The sequence below is a fragment of the Choloepus didactylus genome, chromosome 17, assembly GCF_015220235.1.
Source record: "Choloepus didactylus isolate mChoDid1 chromosome 17, mChoDid1.pri, whole genome shotgun sequence".
NCBI classification, from domain to species: domain Eukaryota; kingdom Metazoa; phylum Chordata; class Mammalia; order Pilosa; family Megalonychidae; genus Choloepus; species Choloepus didactylus.
This window is the reverse complement of record NC_051323.1, coordinates 20,498,192-20,522,622: the sequence shown is the minus strand read 5'-3', so window position 1 is coordinate 20,522,622 and position 24,431 is coordinate 20,498,192. Positions and strand designations below refer to the sequence as shown.

At 48.1% G+C, this 24,431-nt stretch overlaps 1 protein-coding gene across 26 annotated transcripts in view; it reads left to right on the top strand.

Annotated features, from left to right (window-relative positions):
- The window catches only part of DYSF (dysferlin), a 227,828-nt gene that overhangs the window by 21,399 nt on the left and 181,998 nt on the right, over positions 1-24,431 (top strand). For 24 of the 26 annotated variants that reach the window (XM_037807433.1, XM_037807457.1, XM_037807450.1 and 21 more), the window contains 3 exons: positions 6,786-6,841; positions 7,639-7,730; positions 23,461-23,566. In XM_037807433.1, the coding sequence (XP_037663361.1) occupies positions 6,786-6,841; positions 7,639-7,730; positions 23,461-23,566 (254 nt within the window). Of the gene's footprint in view, positions 1-6,785; positions 6,842-7,250; positions 7,380-7,638; positions 7,731-23,460; positions 23,567-24,431 lie in introns of all 26 variants that reach the window. The other 2 variants (XM_037807454.1, XM_037807455.1) reach the window with 1 other exon arrangement.

Sequence of the window (24,431 nt, the reverse complement as noted above, 5' to 3'; positions counted from 1 at the left end):
TGCTGACGTCTGCCGGTTCTTCTCTCCGGGGTTTTGTTTCTTCCAGCTTCTGGCTTCAGTGGCTTCCTCTCTGAACTTGTGCAAGTTTCTCTCTTTTGGTTTCTGTCTCTCTTAGCTTCTCTGGGGCTCTTTTCTGTGTTTTATCCTTTTATGAAGGACTCCAGTAAGAGAATTAAGACTCACGCTGGGGCAAGCCTCAACTGAAATAACCTAATCAAAAGGTTCCCACCTACAATAGGTTTATACCCACAGGAGTGAATTAAAAGAACATGATCTTTTCTGGGGAACATACAGCTTCAAACTACCACACTGGGGCTCGCCAGAGGAGACTGGTCAGCCGGGCAGCCTCCGGTGTTGGCCAGGCCAGGAGGGGCTGTCTCCCCACCTTCTCTCTGCTCTCGGCAGGGAGGCCCCTCCTCACCTTCTGCTCCCACAGCCCATAGTCTTTATCAGAGTCTGCTCTGGTGGGAGAACAAGACGGTGAGCTCCATCATCCCTGCCACTCGCCTTGGCGCTCAACGACAAGATGGTGATTTTCTTGTTTTCCAGTTCTCTTCTGACAGTTTTCTCCTTAGGCAGTATTTTCAAACTTTTTTTGACTTTTATCCACAATAAGAAATTTATTTTACACAAAGGCTCAGTACACATACACAAATATGGGTGAGAAAATGTAACCAACACACCAGTTTCAAGTTATAATACTTTTACCACGAAAAAGTAAATGTCTTAAAAATATATTGGTCAACTCACACAGTTGATGTTAGGTCCCACTCAGGGGTCTCAGTGGGCAGTTTGAAAATCATCTCCATGATGCAACAGGAGACTCTGGTCTAGGAGTCTGGGGTGGGGTGGGGTAAGGGGGGAGTGGGCCTTCGGAAATAAGCGAAGAATTTCAGTGGGGGACATAAGTGTCCTCCCATGGTGGGTTCATTTCTTCACTGAGTCATTCAATCTGGACAGACACCCCAGGGTGATTCTCACGGATGCCTGCTGGTCCCCAAATTCTGCAGAGCAGTCCGTGGAGAAGGTGTGGCTCCCCCACCCCCGCCCCAGCATGGGCTGTGGGTCTGCTTGTATTGAGTCTCTTAAATTATGCACATAAAGCCACATCTCTCCAGGACAACATTAATTGTCAGGGACAGCACAGGTCTGAATCCACGATGAGGAAGAAGGAACTCTTTTCTTAACTGCTTCCTATCTAGCAACATGCCTTCCCCTTCCTTGGCATCTGTACATCATGTGATTGTGCAGGGGTAGTGTTTCATTTCTTTCTTGCACCTCTTTGGGGCTGCAGCGCCCATCAGTGACCCCTCCCTTCGTGTCAGCGAGAGGTTCCTGGAGTTGGCTGTTGTAACCAGGACTCAATGGAATCTTATCAGAGCCTTGTCCTCCTCATCTTCAGGGAAGACAGGAAGTGGAAAATGTTTAAGAGACGCTTTGCACCTGACTTGGCACACAAACAGTGCTCAATAAAAGCTAGCTAGGAGCACTAGGAAATGAGTTTCCCGGTGGGCAGCTCAAGAACGGCTGCAGATGGAATTTTCCATGTAGCTGATCTGTGGTGGGGAGGGAAGTGGACACTTACTTGCACCTCATGTCCCCTGAGAACCCTAGGTGGTAGATGAGCTTATTATTGTCAGTTTGCTGCTGAGGGAACTTAGGTCTAGAGAGGTTGTGAGACCTACCTAAGGTTATTGGCTCTCGTTTGAATGACTCTGAAGCCCTATGTCTAACCCTCACTGGAGCTGCACAAAAGGGGATTCAGAGTGGTTCAGGCAGGGCAGGCCTGGACCAACACTGAGAATATAAGTGGGGTCCCTCCCAGGACACCTCCTTGCACCTCTCCTTCTACCCCTTCCATCCACTGGTGCACAGCCGGGATGTTAAGGAAGCTTCTTGGCATTCCTGGAGAGCTTTGGTTCTCTTCTCTGGTTTACTGCACCTAGTTACTGGGAACTTTGATATATACTAGGGTTACTAACCTGAATAAGGCAGGTCTCTGCCCTCTGAAGCTCACAGTCTAGTGGGGGAGACAGACATGGAAACCCACAGTGATGCTGTCATCCGGTACATGTGGTCACTGCTTGCTTAGAGAGAAGCAATGAGAGAGCAAGCACCTCTGCCTGGGGGAGCCAGGGGCGGCTTCTCAGAGGGGAGACGACTGAGATGGGTATTGAGGAATCAGTAGGAGTTCACTAGATGCACAAGAAGGGGGGTGGGGGAGTCAACTAACATTTAATGACATCCTGCCAGGCACCTCATGTATCCTATCTTATTTAATTTTCACAGCCACCCCGTTGGGAGGTATTATTATGACCTTCTCCAAGATGATTAAACTGAGGCTGAAATATTAAATATATTTCCTAAATATTTCCTAATGCAAAGGTTCTTAAAAGTGGGATACATGGACCCCAAGTAGAGTCCTTAAGACCTTTTTACCAGGTCAATGAAGTCATAACTATCTTCACAATAACACCAAGAGGTTATTTGCCTTTTTCCTTTTACTGACATTTGCACTGATGTTGCAACAGCAATGGAGGGTAAAACTGCTTGTGCCTTAACTTAGCACTCATCAAGGCAAGAGGTGCCAAATTGTACCTGTTGTCATATTCATAGTGAACAAAAAATGCCTGCTTCATTTAAGAATATTCTTAACGAAGCAGTAAAATTATTAACTTTACTTTGATCTGCAAGTGCACATGTTTGTAATATTTTGTGTGACAAAATGGGAAATAGGCAGAGGGCTCCTCTGTGTATTCTGAAACATGACGATTGTCACCCTTGTGTGACTACTTGAGTTGCAAGCTAAACTAGCCACTTGTTTTTCATGCAGTACTGTTTTTACTTGAAAGAACAACTCATAAACTATGATTATTCAGACTTGGGTATTTGGCAGGTATTTTCTTGAAAGTGAACAAAGTGAGCCTGCACTTCAGGGAAAAAAAACTCTGACATTTGTCATTTGTTGCCAATGATAAAAATGTGAGTTTTCAAGCAAAAATTGGAATTTTTGTATCCTCCAGCTTCCCAGTATTCAAATGAGATTGGGGGTGATATTGATGAAAGTGATTTTTTGGTATTGTATAGTGAAATGTGTGCTGACACATATGGAAGATTTGCTTACCTCAGTGACCAAAATATTTGTTATAGAATCATGCATGGGTAAAAAAAAGATCCATTCAAAGTACAAGATAGACAAATGGTCTATAATGTATTGGAGTACAAAAGGTTCATTGATCTGGTTTCAGATTTTGCACTGCAACTAACCTTTAAGAAGTTTAAGAAATTTCACTTGTCGAATTTTGGAGTAGTATCATAGAAGGATATTCATAATTATCTTAAAGTTTATTAAACTATGCCTCCCTCTCCATATACATATCTGGCTGAATTTTTTTTAAAGACTTCAACTAAAGCAAGAAGTCTCAACAGATTTAATGCAGCACTAGATAGGCAAATCCAGCCAGGCACTGAAGAGATTTGCAAAAATGTAGAACAATGCCACTTTTCTCACTCTTTTCCTTTATTTGGAAATTATGGCTATTTTTCATGAAAATATGTCATTTATGTTAATTCATAATGGGTTAATATTTTAAAATGAATTACTAAATAATTGTTTTTAAATGTCTCAGTTTTAATTTCTAATATGGTAATAATCAATACATAAAACCCATCTAAATAAAAAACTCTTTGGGGCCCTCAATAATTTTTGAGAGTGTAAAGGAGTCTTCTTTCCAAAAAGTTTGAGAGCCGTGGCTCACAGAAAATAAGGGTCCACATTTTCCACAGGGAGTGAGAGGGAGTTGGGGGTCCACCCTCTCCCACTGGGGCACGTTTAGTCGTCTCTGGGGGACACACACAGGCTCAACACCTACTTTCAGCATAAACGCCTTCGAGTCTGCTGAGTCCTTTCCCCTCAATGTTCTTCTCTCCATATTTTTCCTTTGCTCGCTGTCTCTGATTGCTTCTCCCCTCCAAATCCTCTCACAAACCTTGCTCGCGTCCCTGACCCCTCTCTGCTTTCCTCTTCTTGCTCTGAAACCTGCCAGGGTAGGGGCAGACCCCGAAGGAGCCTGTGACAATGATCAGCTTCAGGGGGGAGGACTGGGGGGTCCTAGCAGGTTCCCCGAGGTTCGAGGGGATCTCGGGGCCCAGGCAGGACTCTCTAAAGGCAGAAAGTTCCTTTTCTTCTCACCGGAGAGGCCTGCACAAGTGGGGTTGCACCAGGTGACCTTTTAAGATCCACCCCAAATACAAGTTCTGGTCTGGTTGAACACTTTCCCACGCCCATGAGTGTGACCCGTTGCGGTTCCGGGTGTGAAGTCCCAGACGTCGGGCCCCTTCTGTGCCTCTCCTCGGGCAAAGCACTGCACAGCAAAGTTAAGTGGCTAGTCTCCTTCTTTGGGGCCCTCAGTAGCTGTTGTACTCCGTGGGCCGGTGCGTTTTCGTGGAAAGAGGGGTCTTCAGCTCCGTGGGGCTTCGTGGGATCTGCTCACACTGATCCCATTGGTTCGTGGGTGGCCTCCTGTGGAGGGAGGTCCAGGGCGCTGGTCCAAACTCCCTGTTCTGTGGATTAGCCAGAGAGGACCCTCAACCGTCGGGGCTGCAAGCCAGGCTCTTCCTCCCAGCCCCAGGCTCTTCAGTGAAAATTGAAGCCACAGAGCCCTGCGTTAGGAGGAGGTCTCCCCACGCACCTGACTTCCCTCCAGGGCTCGCCTAGCACCGGGACAGCCCGCGGCTCCAGAGGAAGCACTCCTGGTTCTGTGTCGCCGGGGCATGTGGGTCAGCTTTCCCAGCCATCGCAGCGCTAGTCCTTCTTGTCTGCTCCAAAGCCTCCCTGCTTTCCCTCGGCCCAGCCCTCACGAGCCGGACAGAGCTGCCCGAGGACACTGGGCGTCAGAGGGGCGCGCTCAGAGCTCTGGAGGGGGGAAGTGGATTTAAAAAAAAAATTTGAGGTAAAATTTGTGTGACATGAAATTCACCATTTTAACCATTTAAAAATGTACAATTTAGCTGGCTTTTAGTATGTTCACAATATTGTGCAGCCAACACCACTATCTAATTCCAGAACATGTTCATCACCTCAAAACGAAATTCCCTACCCGTTAAGCAGTCACTCCCCTTTCCCCTCCCTCTCCCCCAGCCCCTGGAAATCGCTAAACTACCTTCTGTCTCTATGGATTTTCCTGTTCTGGACATTTCACATAAATGGAATCATGAAATCACACAATATGTCAAGATGGATTTTTTAAAAAAGAGAAATGGAATATTTCCTGTGATGATCGCTCATTTTTAGCATTGAAAAATTTACAATAAGAAACCTTTATTTAAAAAGTCAGGATACAATACTCCATCCCCACCCCCTTATGGTGATATCTCATTAACAAATTCCTTATATTTGGATGTTATGCCAGCCATATAATCAGATTTATTTAATTTGGGGGTGGGGAGTGGTAGTAAATGTGTGTTTACTTTAGAAGAAATGAAAAAGACAAGATATATGAGATAAATATTTGAAGGCCAACCATTATCAGTTGGTATTTCTACAGGTCCAGAATACATTAAACCTGATTTACTAGACCTGGGGGATTTTCAACATCGTTTAATTATTTTCTCAAAACATAGCTGTGAAAATTTTAGGTAACCTTCTAAATCTTTTTCACCATGAATGATACTATTACTTAAATAATATTACATAGGATTAATTGGAAATACTAGTGTAAATAAATAAACTTGGACTAATAAAACTTGGACTACTTTACATACACTTTTTGCATTTGACATTTTAGCTACATAATATGTAATTTGAGTATAACATCAAGCTTTAACAAATATTTAAAGACAGAAAAATCACATCAATAAGATATTAAAAGGCTCATTTTTATATTTGTTTTAGATGTTTTAAATAGTTGCATTGGTTTAAAAATGATAATTTAAGATGTTGCTGGTAATACGGTTTTGCCTGCTAAATTCTCCACATTTTGTAAACTGTTTTATTTCTTTGGGTGTAAAGCATTTTTGCTTACTATTGTGATACTGTGTATGTTTTGTCCCAGTTGTATGGTAATGTTTCAGCCCATTATTCAGTTTTGGCTGCTGAAATCGTACAGCTGTGAAGACTTGCCTTTGTTTCTGTTAGACTGCTTTTCGGTTCTGTATTGTGTAATATGTCACTTCTTATTTTAAGCCAATTTTGTAATATATATAAGGACTGGAATTGTGTTTTTAAAGAAAAGTATTCAAGTGTGATAATATACTATCTGTGTTTTCATCAAAGTGCTGTTTAGGTAGTTGAAACTTAAAACTGTTTAATATCATTTAATAAACTGACCAAAATGTGTTGTGCTCTTTATTGCAAAAAAAAAAAAAAATGTTCAGAATAACAACAAACTCATTAAGAAGCTTCAGCCTGGGTCTTTCTTTTATTTTTCATTTTTTATTTTTTAAATGCACTTTTATTGAGATATATTCACATAACATACATGCCTCCAAAGTGTACAATCAGTTGTTCTTAATATCATCATATAGTTGTGCATTCATCACTGGGTCTTTCTTTTAAACCGTGTCCTTTCTAACTGCGCTGCTTCGTCTCGGTGCCAGAGTTGCGAGAGAAAGGAAGTGTGTGATTGGCATTGGGCATTCAGTGCAGGTTCCCAGGGAGCTGGTTGGTTTAGGAAGGTTTTCCTGGGCGGGTGAGCTGCGGTGCGGGGCTGAGGCTGCCCCTAACTCGGTGGGAGGTGCGGGGTGGGGAGGCAGCCTCTTAATGCTTCCATTTGTGTCTCTCCTAGGGGTGAAGAAGAGAACCAAAGTCATCAAGAACAGTGTGAACCCTGTGTGGAATGAGGTACATTTTCTTTGTTTACCCTCCTTTCCTCTCTCCGTCTGCTGCTACTGCCTCTGCAGGGACATGTGGGGTGGCCCCTGGAGGAGGCGGCTTTCCCAGCACGTTGTCAACGAGGGAGGGGCTGGAGGTTCAGTGTGCCCAGTAGATCTCCCCGGCTCTAGGACCCTGGGAGGAGCTGGTGGCCTGGCCGGCCAGTGGATAGAGGCATGTCCCGTGGGAAGAGGGTGCTGGATGTGGAGGCACAAGAGGCCTTTTGTCCTGCTCGCCCCCAGCTCCAGCCGGCCAGGTAGAGGGGGTTTAGGGGCTCTCTTGCCTGCTTGGTCTCCCTGACCCAAGCCATTCTCCCTGCCCAAAGGTCACCTCCTCCCTACAGTCCTCCTTGATTAACTGGGTCTCTTCCTGCATGCAGCTCCCAGTGAAGACCTTTGGAAGCCCAAAGGAGGATTGGCGGGCCCCTGGCTGGGCCCACCCAAAGTGGCACTAACCCCTGCTGCCCGCCAGGGGCCCGGCTTCTGGTGTTGACCCGGAGGACCTGCAGGTCACCTGGCCTTTCCCCAGCTGTGTGCCTCTGGATGGAACTGAGCCAGGGACAGGGAGCCCTGGGGGTTTGCCCCCCTTCTCCTTTCCACTGCCTTCTGCTCTCACTGTGCCACCTCTCAAGCTCTGGGACCCTGGTATTCATTCATTCATTCATTCATTCATCCATCCATCCACCAGCTTCGCTCATGGGTGTCTGCTCAGTGTGCTGGGGTCCCAGGAGGCCACAGGTTAACATGCCTTTTCTCCTTTTCCTCCAGGGCTTTGAGTGGGACCTCAAAGGTGTCCCCCTGGACCAGGGCTCTGAGCTTCATGTGGTGGTCAAAGACCATGAGACGATGGGGAGGAACAGGTGAGGTGGGCATGGGGCGCTCGGGGGCCTGGAGACCCAGGCAGGTGAAGGTGGATGCAGACTCCAGGTCCCAGCCCAAACCTAATCCTGGGACCCCTGGGGACTCAGAGGTCCCTGAGGGTTGGCGTTTCAGCTCAGTGTTTACTGAGGATCTGCTTCTTATGGGCCTGGCTCAGTGGGAGATGTTGGGGAGAACTTGCTGTGGGTAAATCTGAGTGCCTGCCCAGGCTGCAGGGAAGGGAATGTGAGCTAGAATCAGGTGCACACGCCTTTGCACGACAGTAGGGGTGCCAGGGAGCAGGTAGGGAGAGGCTCCCTGTCCATGCTTCGGCCCTAGGGGCGGGCCCTCCCTGCCATTCCAGGTTGATGAGGGCAGTGGGCACACGCCAGGAGGAGGCAGGAGAAGAGAAACTGCAAGGAGCAGGGATCTATCGAGGCAGGCTTCATGGAAGAGGTGGGACTTGAGGTGAGGCTTATAGGTTATAAGTCATAACAAGAACAATGGCTGGTACTGACTGCACCCCTTCCCTGTGGCAGTGTTTTGATTGAGTTATTTCATTTACTCAGCGGGGAGGGTTTGCAGACCAGGGAACTAGTGGGAGCAAAGTGGTGGTGGCAAAAGCAGGTTTCCTACAGGCCAGCCAGGGGCCCTGCCTCTTGTGGAGCTCCTGAGGATGCTGGGGTGAAAGTTGGGGGGTAGGCAGAGAGTTTATGGGTGGAGGGACCTGTTGATTGTGGGGGTGGGAGGACTGGGACACACAATGACGGGCCTTGAATGTTGGGGTAGGAGTTCGGTGGTCCCTGCTGGTTGTGATGGGGAGCAGCTGTGTGAGGTACTGGTGTGTTTGTGGGAGGATGGGGGTGGGCTGGATTTGTGCTCTTGGTGCAGTTTACTGAGGTCCAGGCCCAAGGAGCAGGTGTGGGTTTGCTGTCCTGCAACTGACTTACAGGGGAGCCTTTTTTGGGAACTTGGTCAGCTGGTTTCTGAGGCCTGGAGGCCTGGTTGTGTTACCATGGGGTGGGGAAGGAGAGAGAGGGGAGGAGGGAAGATTTGGGGAACTGGGGAAGGCTGAGGGTCTTAGACTATAAAACATCTGGAAAGTTTGAAATCTTAAAAGGCATGGAAAGAAAAACCCACCTGTCACCGTCTATCCATGGCTCTGCTTGGGTGCAGGGTGTGGTATGTGTGAGGAGGAGGGTGGGGGCACTCCCACTGGCCCTCGAAGGTGGGGCTGCAAGGGGCGGGGCCAGGTGTGCCGTCTAGGGAATATTGGGCCTGTCCTGTCGAGCTCCTTACCTAGCAGCCCCCACTTGCACGAGGAGCGGTGATTGGATGCAGTTCACTCCAGACTTCCTCTAACAAGCAGGCATGGTGGACCTGTGGGCCAGTTCGTGAGCAGCTCTGGACCCTGGGGGGTCCTTGAAGGCTACCTGGAGGAGGATGTCTTAGACCCGTGGGGAGGCAGGGGTAGGCTTTGGAGAGGTGAGAAGGGGAAGGCCTTGCAGTGTGTGGGTGTGAAAGGCAGCCTGTAAGGCCTTGCAGGGGGGCTCCGTCTGCCGACCTCTACAGGGTCGAGAGCAGTGGGGCTGGATTGGGAGGGGGCCGCTGGATTGGGAGGGGGCCGCAAATGCCAGCCGAGGATAAAAATACCATGACCAAGCAGCTGGCGTTTACCAAGAGCTCAGCCGAGTGCCCAGCCCTGCCCTGAGTCATTACATACAATTTCTTTTCTAAGCAGGTAGGTGCTGTTACTATAATTATCCTCAGCACAGATGGGGAAAACGAGGCTCAGAGACTGGGGAACTTTCCCAAAGGCTAGTGATGGAAGAGCTGGGATGGGAGGGCAGGCCTTTGCCACGTGCTCAGAATCACTGAGCCCTTGGCACCTCTCAGGGGGCTCCTCGAAGCCCGTGGTGAGCGCTGGGTCCTTCTGGAGAGTTTGGTTTCCCTGGTTATGCTGGAATTGAGACATTTTAGTGAGGCAAAGGCTGAAGAGGCCGGTTACTTCAGGGCACGCAACGGAAATGTATGTTTCATTTTCATTATCACATTCAGCAGTTTTGCAGACCCTGTGGGATGTTTTCTAAGGTGATGAAGGCAGCACAAAACCAGGGTCGGTGAGCATATTTTCCATCAATTCTAGGGCCAGGCCGGCCCTCAGGGTGACTCTAGGCAAATCCACACACCCTCTGGGTTGAAGGCCACGCTGTGGGGAGGGGCTTTCCCGTTGGGTGTCCTCCAGCTCCTCCAGGGCAGTTGGCTCCCTGAAACTCACTTTTCCATGTGACCAGTTCACTGCAAGGACAGTTTGCTGAAAATTGATTCCTCAAATGTCAATTTGCAGAATGGCTAATTCATGAAATTCACCAATTTGCCAGAAACTTCTGTTTTATAACTACTGGAATATAATTTTCTCTTTTTCCAAATATCTTTCTTAACTTTGCATTTCTAGCTGTTAAATATTAAATTTTAATTAAACTAAATCTAAATTTACATTCATAAATATCTGGAGAATCTGGCTGTAAAACAACACTGTTATGTGTAGAAATGATGGAATTTGGCTTCATTTCAGGAGAAGTGGGGTACATGGTCTCAGCAGCAGTTTGCTCACATGTCAAGAGGTGAGGGTGGAGCTCTTTGGAGCCGTGGGAGGGAGGGCAGGGTGTCTGAAAGGTGATTCTGTCCTTCCCCCTTGATTAGGCCTCAGAGTACATTCACATGAAACGTGAGAAAACAATCAAAGGTTCAATGCATTAAAAATTCCAAAGCTGTAAAAGTAAGAAACAAACCAGGAAGCCACAAGAAGAATCATGCAACATTAAAGTTTGAAAGACAGAAGGAAAAAAATAAGTAAATTCAGTTCAGGGACCATTTTCAATTGAACCACTCGCTGCCCTTGAGTCTGTGACAGTCTGGTCAGGAGGCAAACAGGAACAAAACTGTGCCGTTAGGACAGTGACCGCCGCTGTCCGACCATCCCCGGCCTTGTGGGCTGGTGGGCATCAGTGAGGTCACGTTGACTAATGCTCAGATCCCACGGGCTCAACAAGCAGCCTCCCCCTTCATTTTGGTGATCCTGGGCATGTCTCCTGGGCGCTCACTAATGGTCCTTGGCTCTCTAACCAGCGAGGTGGCTGACAGGCCCCTGCCTTAGTTGTCACATTCTCCCTTCACCTGCGTCCCCTTCCTCGTCCTCAGCGTCGGTCCTCTGGTTCCGTCCATTTCTAGATTTCCCCTCAATGCCTCACTCATTCTTTTTTTTTTTTTTAAATGCAATTTTATTGAGGTATATTCACATAACATACAGTCATTCAAAGTGTACGGTGAGTTGTTCACAGTATCGTCATATAGTTGTGCATTCGTCACCACAATCAATCTTTGAACATTTTCGTTACTCCAAAAAATGAAATAAAAATTAAAATAAAAAGAGCATCCAAAACATCCCATTCCCCTCCTCCCCCCCCATTGTTCATTTACTTTTTTTTAACACAGTTTTATTGAGATATATTCACACACCCCACAGTCACCCTCAGTGTACAATCAGTTATTCATAGCACCATCATACATTTGTGCATTCATCACCAGAATCAATTTTTGAAACTTTTCCTTACTCCAAAATAAAAAGAGAAGCAAAAAAAGAATACTTAAACCTCTCATCCCATTCTTCATCTAATTTTTGTCCCTGTTTTCCCACTCATCTGTCCATACGCTGGATAAAGGGAGTGTGAGCCATAAGGTTTTCATAGTCACACACTCAGACTGTGCAAGCTACATAGTTATACAATCATCTTCAAGAATCAGGGCCGCTGGGGTACAGTTCGACAGCTTCAGGTATTTTCCTCTACCTTTCCAGCACACTAAAAACTAAAAAGGAATATCTATATAGCACATAAAAATACCCTCCAGAGTGATCTCTCGACTCCATTTGAAATCTCTCAGCCACTGGAACCCGACTTTGCTTCATCTCTCTTCCCCCTTTTGGTCAAGAAGATCCTCTCAATCCCACAGTGCTGGGTCCAGGCTCATCTCCAGGAGTCATTTCCTGTGTTGCCAGGGGGATTCACACCCCTGGGAGTCATGTTCCACGTAGGGGGAAGGGTCTCACTCATTCTTTTTTTTTTTTTTTAGTTCAATTTTATTGACATATATTCACATACCATACAGTCATACAAAGCGTACATTCAGTTGTTCACAGTACCATTATATAGTTGTGCGTTCATCACCGAAATTAATTTTTGAACATTTTCATTACCACACACACAAAAATAACAAGAATAAAAATTAAAGTGAAAAAGAACAATTAAAGTAGAAAAGAACCCTGGGTGCTTCCCTCCCCCCATTTTTCTACTCATCCATCCATACACTGGACAAAGGAGAGTGTGATCCACATGGCTTTCCCAATCACATTGTCACCCCTCATAAGCTACATTTTTGTACAATCGTCTTCAAGATTTGTGGGTTCTGGGTTGTAGTTTGATAGTTTCAGGTATTTACTGCTAGCTATTCCAACTCATTAGAACCTAAAAAGGATTGTCTGTATTGTACGTAAGAGTGCCCACCAGAGTGACCTCTCAGCTCCTTTTGGAATCTCTCTGCCACTGGAGCTTATTTCATTTCCTTTCACTTCCCCCTTTTGGTCAAGAAGATGTTCTCCATCCCACGATGCCAAGTCTAGATTCCTCCCCGGGAGTCATATTCCACGTTGCCAGGGAGATTCCTCCCCTGGGTGTCAGATCCCATGTAGGGGGGAGGGCAGTGATTTCACCTGCCAAGTTGGCTTAGAGAGAGAGGCCACATCTGAGCAAGAAAGAGGCATTCGGGAGGAGGCTCTTGGCACAATTATAGGGAGGCCTAGCCTCTCCTTTGCAGCAACCATCTTCCCAAGGGTAAATCCTGTGGTAGAGAGCTCAGCTCATCAAACCACCAGTCCCCTATGTTTGTGAGCACATCAGCAACCATTGAGGTGGGGGAGCCCAATACCCCTGCATTCTCTACCAGCTCCTCAAGGGGGCTCTGCATATTTTTTTCATTGTTTTTGTTTTTGTTTTTTTTTTTAATTAACTTTTTTTAAATTAACTATTAACTGTTTCCAAAAAAGATACAATAAAAAAACATTTCAAACAAACCATAACAAGGGAGTTAGAAAAAGACAACTAACCTAAGATAACTACTTTACTTCCAACATGTTCCTACTCTACCCCAAGAACATAACCTAATATAGCAACATTTCTGTGAACTTGTTCCTACCATACCCATCAGACATTAACAAACCATAGTCATTCCTTGGCCTTCCCAGAATGTTAAATTTACCCATGATGGCTTATCTGTTCTTATTGGGTTATCGATCCCTCTGCATTAATTGCTCTCTATGGCTAGTTTCTCACTCATTCTTCATAGCCTCTCACTCCATGCCTCTGCCTCAGTGTGTATCTGGATTTACTTTTCTTCCTCCCCTCTCTCCTAATTTTATTCTTTCTCTGCTCTTTCTTCCCCTTTCCCTCTCTTCACCCCCACTCTCCTCTCCCTGTGGCTTCTGGGGAATTTGGTATTGATGACCATGGGCAGTTTTGGGGTGACCTGGTTAGATCAGACTGTTCTGGCCTGGAGTGGGGTCTCGGGGAAGCCCTCCATGTCCTGGGGGGGGAAGTGCTGTCTGGGAACAGCCTCAGGGCTGCTCAGCATCCCACCCACCCATCCCCTCCCCGCCACTGGGCGAGGGGCATCCCTAAGCCTGAGGGTTTCCTGAGCCAACCGCAGGGTGGGCCAACTCTGGGTCAGTAGATCAGGTGTCAAATGCACGGGAAAGGAAACTCTGCTCCTGTGAATGGGAGGCGCTGGCAAACCCAGCTTCAGGAGGCCGGAACCCTGTCCCAGGTGCTGGGAGAGCCTCAGGTTTACTCTGCAGCCGGAGGGGAGGTGGCTGGATCCCTGACCTGCCCTCTGTATAGGCCACATGTTTTGACCCCTGGAACGTTCAGGATCAGTGGTTCCTAATTCAGGCTACACAATTGAATTACCTGGGCAGCTTTTAAGTACACCAGGTCCCACCCCAGAGATTCTGATTGGACTGGTTTGAGACCTGGCCTGTGCAGTCATTATAAACTCTGGGAGGCTCTTGGTGCAGCCTCCGGACCAGGGCTGCCAGGCAGAACTTTGAGATGACGGAAATGTTCAGTCTGTGCTGAGTAGTGTAATTTTACATTCTCTTTAAATAAGTGAAATTTACATCTAGGTAACTATATATGGCTAGCAGCTGCTGGGTTGGACAGTGCAGCTCTGGATTTTTGGGGCAGTGGTAACGGATTCACCTGGGAGCTTTAAAAATTGCCGGTGTCTGGGCTGCACACCAAACTGATGAAATGGGGAGCTCTGGAGTGGGGTGCAGCCCTCAGTAATTTTTACAACTGCCCTGGTGATTCCATTGTGTACCCAGGATTGAAAACTGGCTGCTTTAGAGCCATCCTGGCATTTCTGAAAGGAATTGTTCTCAATTTTTCAATAGATTGTCTTTGTTTGCTCTGAGCTGCTATGACAAATACCACCCAAGTTGGCTTAAATAACAAGAATTTATTGTCTCACGGTTTGGAGAGTGGAAGTCCAAAGTGAAGTCTTGCTCCCCCCTGAAATCTGCAGGAGCCTGGGGCTGGCTTGCTGCAGTACTTGGGGTCCTCTGTCACGTTGGCCGTCTGACTCATTCTCTGGCTTCTTACTTTTGGCTTTTCCTGTGTCTGGTTTCTACTGATTAACTGTGTCTGAATTTCTTTTGCTTACAAGGGCTCCAGACGGACAGTTTAAGGCCCACCCTGATTCAATTTGGTCTCATCTAAATAGGATTTTTGAAGATCTTATTTACTAATCCACACTTTTACTAACAATGGCACCTTCAGAGGCCCTATTTACAAATGGTTTGCACCCACAGGAAGGATTAAGACTTGATTGTGTCTGTTGTGGGGAACATGATTCAATCCCCAACAATCAGTAAGAAACAAATACTGTCACTGTTGTAGTAGCTCACATATGTAATTATTGGTAATAATCACCACAAAATAATACTGGCTAAAACTGCATGTGGGGAAATTGTTAAAGGAATGAAAAACTGACTGAAGCATCTGGTTGATAGCTGCAAATGCTGACCTGGGAAAATTGGACTTAATGGGAATAATTCCAGAAAAGGAAACTCAAGATGGCAAAGGAGCTATATCTGATAAAGCTTGATGTGGACCTAAAAATTAAAAAGACTTATGAACCAAATCTGTGTTGTGAAATTTACACCAGAAGTAATTGTTCCCCATGAAACTAATTTCAGTAAAATAACAATGAATGGATAAAAAGAGAAACTTAGTTGTACTGTATAGAAAATATATCAACAAATTAAATTAAACTGAGTTAATTTTATTTGTAAAATGTCTTCCCAGTAGAAATTAATTAGTGTAGGTGTATTTTTGATTTAAATGTTTTGGAACTATAAACAAAAATCTCCATGGGGACAAAACGTCCACCTGTTGAAACACCAGGGTCAAAATGTCTGATTCTCACCTCCATGTGGTAGCTCAGGCCCCATGGTGGGGTGGCCAGATTAACAAATAAGGAGAGAGGACATCCAGTTCAATTTGAATTTCCCAAATATTGCATAGGGCATACAGTCTAGCTTCATTATTTGAGGATTTCATGTGTGCATATTTGCCTACCTGTTAAGATTTGTTGTAACCTCCAAATCAATATTTGTGTTCATTTATGTATATGTGCAGAGCAGACAAAACTTCAAGTCACCTTCGAGTCACCTGATGCCTGCGTTGCCTTCTTGTTTCAGCTCTCATCCTGTAAAAAGTGTCCTTGTTGTGGCATATTTAAGGCCACATTGTATTCATTTTTGTGCCTTTTATTGGCAACTTTTCTGTTTCAAATGGCCCTAAAATGTAGTGCTGAAGTGCTGTCTAGTGTCCCCAAACCCAAGAAGGCTGTGATGTGTCTTATGGAGAAAATATGTGTGTTAGATAAGCTTCAATTAATGAGTTATAGCACGGTTGGCCACGTCTTCAATGTTAATGAATCAACACTTATTTAATGAGCTCCAGTGACTTGCCTCTTAATGTGATTTATGATTAAACTTGCTTTAAATTTATGTTTAAATGTTGCTTTAAAACATTCTGAAGGCAATGATTCTGTTAGATGGGGTTCAATAGAGTCAGTGTCTAAAAGGCTGGTGAAACAGACAACATGCTAGGCAATCTCTGTATGCACAGTTAAAGAGGAGAGAAAAGACATAAGGTATCTTTAAACAGAAACACAAAACAAAGTTACATATTGATTGGTTGTGCCCAGAGGCTAGCAGAAACCTAATGGGTAGGAGCAGTGGATCAGTACTCTTCAATTCAGTGTTCATGGAGACTTTGCAAAACATAACTACCATGAAAAATGAGAATCTGTACTTATATTTTAAAATCATTTGTTCCCTACCTGAAATACAAATTTAAATGGGCAACCCTACCCCAGGGCGACTATGCATCCAGCCCCCCTTGCTTTGATCAAGCAACATAGAAGGAGACCTTGATGTACATCAGTAACGAGTTAAGGCATATTATTCATTATTGCCTTAAAGATGCTGTAAGTAGAGGAGTTCCCTGGTTTGAGTAGCATTTTCCTTGGAACAGTGTGATCCACTCAGTCTTTTAGGGACCCCAGGCATTGAGGGTCTGTCACCTATGCCCAGAGCTTTTCCTTCCTCCCCTTCCCAGTGGTCTAGGTCATCAGTCTTGGTGCTTGCAGCAGGCTGGGCAGACCCAGGGGGCAGCCGGCAGAAGTGTCCCTGGGTGCTGCTGCTCCTTCTCCTCCTTTCTCCCTCAGCTGCTCCTGCCCCACCCCACCCCACAGGGCTGGATGACCTGGTCCAGTGGGATGAGCATGGACTTGGGAAGAGCTAGGCTGCAGTCCCAACTAGCTGGTCACTTAAGCTCCTGAGCCTCTGTTTCTTCCTTCTTAGGGAGTATTAAATCAACTGCAAAAGCACATCTAAGGAACCTGCCACAAACGGGTGCTCCATAAATGTTCCCTTTCGTCGGTCCCCTTTCTCTTATCCCCTGGTGTTGCCTTCCTGCTATCCCACTTGCTCCAAGTCCTGCTGACCCAGCTGTGGTTTGAAAGGGGCTGATTCACACTGAGGTGTTTGTGGCAGCCTGTGGCTTAATGTTCTGCCCCTTCTTAGGAGTCGGACGCTGCTGCTTTAGAGCTAGACTGTGCTAAGCCCAAAAAGGGAAGTGCAATGGTGAATGCCCAGGCCCCACAAAAGGCTAGTGAGGAGATATTTTGGATGTGGTGGGTCTTCCTGACACAGGTGACTATCTTTTGTGGGGCTGTCTCTGAGCCTGGAGTAGGGCTCGGTGCCCCCAGAGTGGAGGTAGGGGGTGTTGGAGGAACGTGGGGGCTTCCAGGGCAGAGCTGATCGTGAGTCTTAGACCTCTTGGGCAAGAATGCATGGGAGGGAGATGGCTGAGTCGCCAGTTGGTGCCTGTCATCCATACCTGAAGTGTGTTAATGTGAGTGGAGGGCTCCATCCTGGGAGGAGGCAGGTGGTCCAGGGCCCCTCAGGCTGTCCCCTGGGGCTGGGCAGGTCAGGTGTGGTGCCATAAGCACAAGGATCAGGGGCTTCCCTCAGGGACCCCCCCCCCACCCTTGGTGAGTGCCCACCCTGGCACTGTCTGTGACTTGGACCTCTCTGAACCTCTGTTTCCTCACCAGCCAAATGGCAGCAGCGGTACCTGTGTGGCAAGGTGGTTGTGAAGTTTGAAATGAGAGAATGTGTGTATGTTAGATGCCTGCTTGGTGCTTGGCATGTTGAAGGAGTTCAGGCTGTGGAGGCTGTTGTGTGTAGCAGGAGCCATGTGGGTGCACACACACAGACCGCACAAACGTGAGCCTCACTCCATGCGTGTGCCCCAGGTGGACACATGGCTGCCTCTGAGTGTGCATACATATGTGCGCACACACTCTTTAGTGTTTAAAAAAATACTAAGAGAAGAAAAAAAGTACAAGAGAATAAAAATTACCAGTAAACCCCATTACTTATAAAGTTATAAAGGAAAAAGTGTAAGTTCTTCCACCTGTCACCAATGTACCCGTTCCCTCCAGAGGTCTCTGTTGTTAACAGTTTGGTGTGTATCTTTCTCGACTTTTTCTAAGCATCTGCAGGCATCTGTTTACATACGTCTGTTTACATACCTGCATATGCATTTCCTTATACAAAAATAGAATTATGCTCTACATATCAGTCTGCCACTTGCTTTTTGTCACTTCATCATGGACTTTGCCAGGTGAGTATGTGTTGACCCAGCATATTTTTAAATGACTGTGGCTTTGGGCAGGGTGGGTGTCCCATGATAGAATCTACCAGACCCTAATTGACGGGTGTTGCATTTCTTTCCAGTTTCTTGCTCTCAGATGATGTTCAGTGAACATCTTTATCCAAACATCTTCGTGTCCTTGAACTATTGATTCTTTAGGACAGATCTTAGACACGGGATTACTGGATCAAATGGCATGAGTAGAGAAAATTTCCATACATTCTTTCAAATTACTTTTCAAAAATGTTGTCTTAATGTATATCCCCCAACAATCTAAAAAAGTGCCTGGGCAACAAAAATGGTATCTTATAATCTGTGTTTTCTTGACTACTTGTTAAATCGAGCATCTTTTCGTGCATTTATTGCCTATTTGTATTTCTTCTGTGAGTTGCCAGTTCTTGGTTTGGAGGGTGCTTGTCTTTTTCTTACCAATTCGAGGCGATTTTGTATATTTGGGTCTTCATTAGGAAAGCTAACCCTTTGTCTTAGGTGTGGAGGATACCTTTTCCCTGGTTGCTGTCTGTAGGCTGCTTTCTCACAGGGTCCTTCCCTCACGCACCTGCACTTCTATCTGTATATGCATGTGTGCACAGACATCACCTGAAAGTCAGCGTGGAGGTTTGTGGTTGTTAGGAGTTGAGAAAAGTGGGCATAAGTTCAGCCTCAGGGTTGTAGAAGGCTGGTTTGCAGCCCCCGCTCCCTGGATATTTACAGTTCATCGTCCCATTGTACACGGCATGCCCGGAAGCACTGACCTTCTCCTGATTTTCAAGGATTTGTATTTTGTCCTGGATTTCATCCAGAAAATCCCTGGGTTTCAGAATAATTTTTCTTTTGTCTTTCTCTGGACTGAAGTGGAAAACTATTTAGAGTGACCCTGGGGCAGCCCGTGGGAAGTCAGATGCTGGTGGGAAGGCTGCCAGTGGCTGCGCGGGCTCAGGGGTCGAGAATGTCCGCTGCCCCTCGCTTCCTGCCCCTCGCTGCCAGGCACGCCCAGTGGGGGCTGTGCAGGACACGTGGGGGCCTCCCCCTGTGGACTTACGCCTTCTCTGAGCATGTGTGTCTCCTCCCAGGACAGGCCATGAAGTTTCCTGTTGCCCTTAGAAGGTTTTCCTGGTTGGCACCGGCTGGGCTGTTGAGCCTTTTCCTGCCTGATGCAGTAGCCATCATGGTGACACTCGTCTCACTCCATGGCCTGGCATGCCTTGAGCCAGACAAGAGACACAGTTTCCCACGAGCTGTCCCTAAGTCAAGTGTTGCATCTCTGAGTTGAAGAGACCTGTGGGGTCGTCCAGTTAGGGAGTCTCATCTCCTGCATCAGGGAAGAAGCCCCTCCTGGGCTGGGTCATTCTGTTAGAAAGTCCTTCCTTCTTGCTCCTGGAGATTCAGAGGGTCTTGGTTCTATTTTACCACCAGGAAGATCCAAAAAATAAGCCGTATTATCCCTTCCATCTGACAGCGCTTCAAGTCAGGAGCTAATGGCACCCTTAGCATAATTTGGTGGGACGGATATGCAAGGAAAAGAAGGAAAAGATGTTGAGCGGATGGGAGGAAGGGACCAGCCTTGCTCCAGGCGCCCTTGGGGGCATTGCACAGGTTACCTCGGTTTTTACAGGAGCCCTCTGCGGTGTGCACTATTTCCACAGAACTTCAGTGGGGCAGGGATTGTGAGCGGTTTCATTCTCTGCAATGCTTGCCTCTCTGTAGATTTGCAGAATGAATGAATACATGACTTTTACTGATGAGGAAACAGCTTCAGGAAAGTTATGCGCCTTGTGTACAGCCAGCTGGGATTAGCGGTGGAGCTGGGCTTCAAACCCAGGTGGGATGACTTTGGAGCTCTTCCTCCTGGTCCTTAAAGGATGGATCCAGCCCACCCTCTTTATTCACAGATTCCATATTTGCAAAGTCACCTGCTCACTAATCGTTATTTTGTAACCCCAAATCAATGCTGAATCAATGCAGCACTTTCGCGGGCATTCGTGGATTTGCACAGAGAGCTGAAAAAATTTGAATCACCCAACGGGCACGTTCCCAGCTGAGGTTGAACAAGGCCACTCTGCTTTCTTGTTTCAGTTCTCATTCTCTAAACAAGAGTTCTTTCTGCAGCATATTTAGTGCTGCGTTGTTTGCATTCTTGTGCTTTTGTTGGTGATTTTGCTGTTTAAATGGGACTCCAAGCACAGTGCTGACACGCTGTCCATTGTCCGGAAGCCCAAGAAGGCTATGGTGTGCCTTACAGGGGAGATCCGCGTGGGGCTGTGGTGTCACTGGGCAATGAAATTGGGAACTACTTCTTTTTCCATAGAGGAAAAATGCGTGCCCTGTCATAATGCAAACTGCTTTGGTCTCTCCTTCCCTCCCGCCCCCACGCCAATTCCTGACTTCTCTTTCTGTTCTCTGTATGGCAGCCTTTCTTTCAGCCCCACGCCTCTCCTGCCCCCACGTTCCCGTGGCTCCAGAACATAGTGGAGCTCTGGGAGGTGACCAAGCCTGGAGGGGCTGGGAGAGTCAGTGACATTTCTCTGCCAGTAGTGGGCGAGGGGATGACCCAGAACCCACAGGGGATTTCCTTCCAACCCTCCAGGCTCAGCACATGCTCAGAGCAGGCTCCGAGGCAACCAGGGGCCTGTGCAGGATCCCCCAGACCCCTCCGTGCCTCATGGGACCCCTGCTGAAACCTGTCTGCCGTGCATGGCCCCTGATGGTGCTGCCTGCATGTGAGCTGAGGACACCGGGGCCCAGGGCTGTGCCTCAGTCTCCATCTCCTGTGGCTGCATCCACCCCAGGTGGCGTCTCCTCAGGGGCCTCACTCACTCCCTCCATCGTCTGTGGAAGAATGAGTCAAGAGTGGCCGTGGGGTTTCCAGGGGCCCTTCAAGCCTCAGACCCTCTCTCCAACCCCTGCCACCCTAGGGAGACTCTCTGTGGCTCCTCTAGCTGATACCGGACAAAGGTGGTGGATTCTCTGCCTGATATGCTCAAGTGACCAATTCCTGAGACACGGGGGTTTCAAAGAGAGAAAGCGTTTATTGCTAGGTGTGAAACAGGCGATCAGATGGTCTATCGGCTTAAAAATCTGTCTCTCTGAATTGCAGTAATTCTGATAGCTTTATAGTATCAGAAGATGGGCAAGTTTTAGGATGATGAGCACAATGGCCCCAGATGATGTAATTAGACGTGATCTAATTATTGAGCATGTGCAGATTGATTACATGCTTAGTCACAGAACGTATGTAAGAAAACGGCAGCCTTAATATGATGAAGGGAGTGATTTTTAGTATTACAGTGAAGTATAGGTCACTTATAGGTTAAAGTCTAAGCTATTGCGCATGTCATGTGGGCCCATTTTGGTTAGATCCAGCTTCGGTTATCAAGATAACTTTGGATTTGGGGTGGATTGGTTCTGAGCTGACCCAGTACACTTCATTAATAAATATTAGGGGCTGTCTTTAGTGATCACAAGACTCCAAAGTCGAAAAACCTAATAAAATGGGTACAAGTGAAAGTCAGTCATAAGGTTTTTACAATCACAAGGGCACAAGATAAAGCCTATACCATCATTATCAGAGATGAAGGCAGCGGGATTACAGTTCAGAGATTTCAGGTATTTCCCTCTGTCTACTCTAATATACCAGAAAGTAAATAATGATTCAGTCATCATAATCATCCCCTAAGTCCCAGCTTCTCGGTGACGCAGCCGCCCCTCTCTGAGTGGTTCTCCCCGCTGCCCACTGGTGGGACGTTGGCTCTCTCTGACCCGCATGACCCCGTCCCCACAGCCTGCTCCTCAGGCTTTGGCACAGAGACCACCCAGCTCCTGGAGTGACCGGCCCCAGCGCCTCTGTCGTGGCTGGAAATTTATTTAAGGAAATAACAAGTCAATCCTTGGGTTGGAGGTGCCTGGGCTGACAGGGGTAGGGCCAGCACTTCCTTCTGCATTTCCGCCCATTGTTCCTGCCCCACTTCCGGGAATTTTCCAGGGTCTTGGGCTGGGAGTGCTGGGCTGCCCAAAAGGGACAAGCTGGGGGGGGGGAGAAGGAGGTGGCGGTAGAGGCAGTGGCGGGCGCCTAGTTTCTCTCTGTGCCCCCTGGTCTGGCCTCTTTGGCTCCCGGCTGGTGCCTGGACCACTCCGTACAGCTGTCTGGACCACCAGGCCTGCTGTCCCCTCTGTCACCTGCTGGCCTGGCCCTGCCTCCCCATCCCCTAGCTAAAAGCCTCCGAGAGCCTGGGACTTGCCACTGGGAATACAGAGGCTGGAGTTCCAGGCCTGGCCCAGCCATTGGCTGCGGCCGCAGTTTCCCCATGAAGGACAGGGTCTCTCTGATCTCTGATGTTGCCTGGTTCATGGACCTTTTGGTCTTTTTGGCATGGTCTGGATCCTGAGGACACAGTTCAGTTGACACATCGGTGACAGGTGGATCCCTGGGTGGGACCCTGCACTGGCCCTGGGATGGAGACATGGGGTCCACTCTGACCCCAGAGGCCCCAGCTTTGTCAGCTGCTGTGCAAAACCTGCTCCATGATGCAAAGGAACAGAAAATAAATCAGCCCTAATTCTAGAAAACAGGATGCCTGGAGTGAATATTAGTGAACATCTCTCCTTTTAGCCCTTTCTTAAAAAAACATTGTTAGGCAAATTGAACTTGATTGAGCACATCGCATTTACTATGTTGCTAGCCCCAGGGAACCTGCACGGTGACAGTGAGCTGGTTCCCAGAGGGATGGAAACCGAGGGCTTTTAGAGCCGAGAAGCTGACATAGGCAGTTGTGTTGGCAGTTTTACTCCATAGGGTTATAAAAACCCATATTCCAATCAGCTGTCACAGAGACCAGAAAAAAGTGGTTCCAATTGACAGGTGCATTGTTTATCAATCATGGAAAAAGTTAAGAAGCAAATAATAAGAGCACACCTGTGGCCGTGAACTGTGCCAACAAGGCTTCGTGCCCAACGGGAATGTACTGGGTCCCTGGATGCCGGCAGACTGCTCTGTTTTTCATTTATGATCATTGCTCGCCGGGTTCTGGGGAACCGACCAGTGGACACAGCCTGTGCGGCCTCGGTCACAGGATCTGCTGAGGCTCAGGGGCAGGTCGGATGGCGGAGGCCCTGCCCGGCCTTCGGAAACGCTGATCGGGTGGATTGTCGAGGTTCCGGCGGGGGGAGACAGCCCTTTAGTGGGAGCGCACGGTCCGACAGGGGTGGCAGGACTGGGCCTCGGGGGTGGGGGGGAGCAGAAAGGGGTCGTGGTGCCGGGGAGCCCTTGAGGGGTCTGTTGCGGAGGCTGTGGTGTTCTAGGCACCTCAGCCCCGTCTCTGTGTGAGGGCCTGGCAGGGGGAGAGCCAGTGAGCATTAGGCTGTTTTCCTACCTCCTCCTTTTCTCTCTTCTCAGGTTCCTGGGGGAAGCCAATGTCCCGCTTCGGGAGGTCCTCGCCACCCCCAGTCTGTCTGCCAGCTTCAATGCCCCCCTGCTGGACGCCAAGAAGCAGCCCACGGGGGTAAGTGCCCACCGGCCTCTGTGAAGGCCAGTTTCTGCTCCGAGGCTCCCGCCCTGGGCCCTGCCTTTCCAGCCCCCAGAGAGCAGGCCTGGCCCTCCCCGTGGCTCAGGCCACAGGGCCCCGGAGCCGCGCTCCACTCTCCCTGGGGTCAGCCTGGCCCCACACCAGCTCGGCCTGACCTGGGGTCTTATCCTGCCTGTCCCGGACCCCTACCTGGCTTGGAGGGAGGCACGATCGCCTGCTGGGATTGGATTTTCAGTAGAACCCCGTGTCTTCCCCAGCTTCCCTGACAGCCTCGGCTGTGGCTTCCCCCATCTCCCCGGCAGACCCCCTCGCTGCCTAGCCCCCTTCTCCAGATTCGGAATATCTGAGGCCTGTGGGTCACAGATCACAAGGGACGGGAGACAGACATCCCCTCCTCTGCCCTCTGGGACCTACCGTTGTCCTTCCTGCCCATCCCGCAGCCTTCCCGGTGCTCCCCCAGCTCTAGCAGACAATTCCCGGCCCTCTCCTCTGGCCTCCGGTTATTTTTAGTGAGCTAAATATACTCCGAAGAGGTCTTTCTTCCTGGTCCATAGAATTCCTGACCTTCCTTCTGGGTCAGTCCCACCCCCAGGATGCACAAACATCCATCGATTTGGAAATACTTCCTCCCCACTGGGCCTGGGGGGATCTGAGTTCTCTCAGACCAGCTCTGTGTGTGTGTGTGTGTGTGTGTGGTGTGTGTGTGTGTGTGTGTGTGTGTGTGTGTAAGGAGGGGGCCCTTCACTGGCTGGGGGCATCAGGAAGTGGCCCACCTGGGCACGGCTCTGAGAGGACTCACACCTATGTACAGAGACCTGGAGAAAGGAGGTGTCATGGGGAC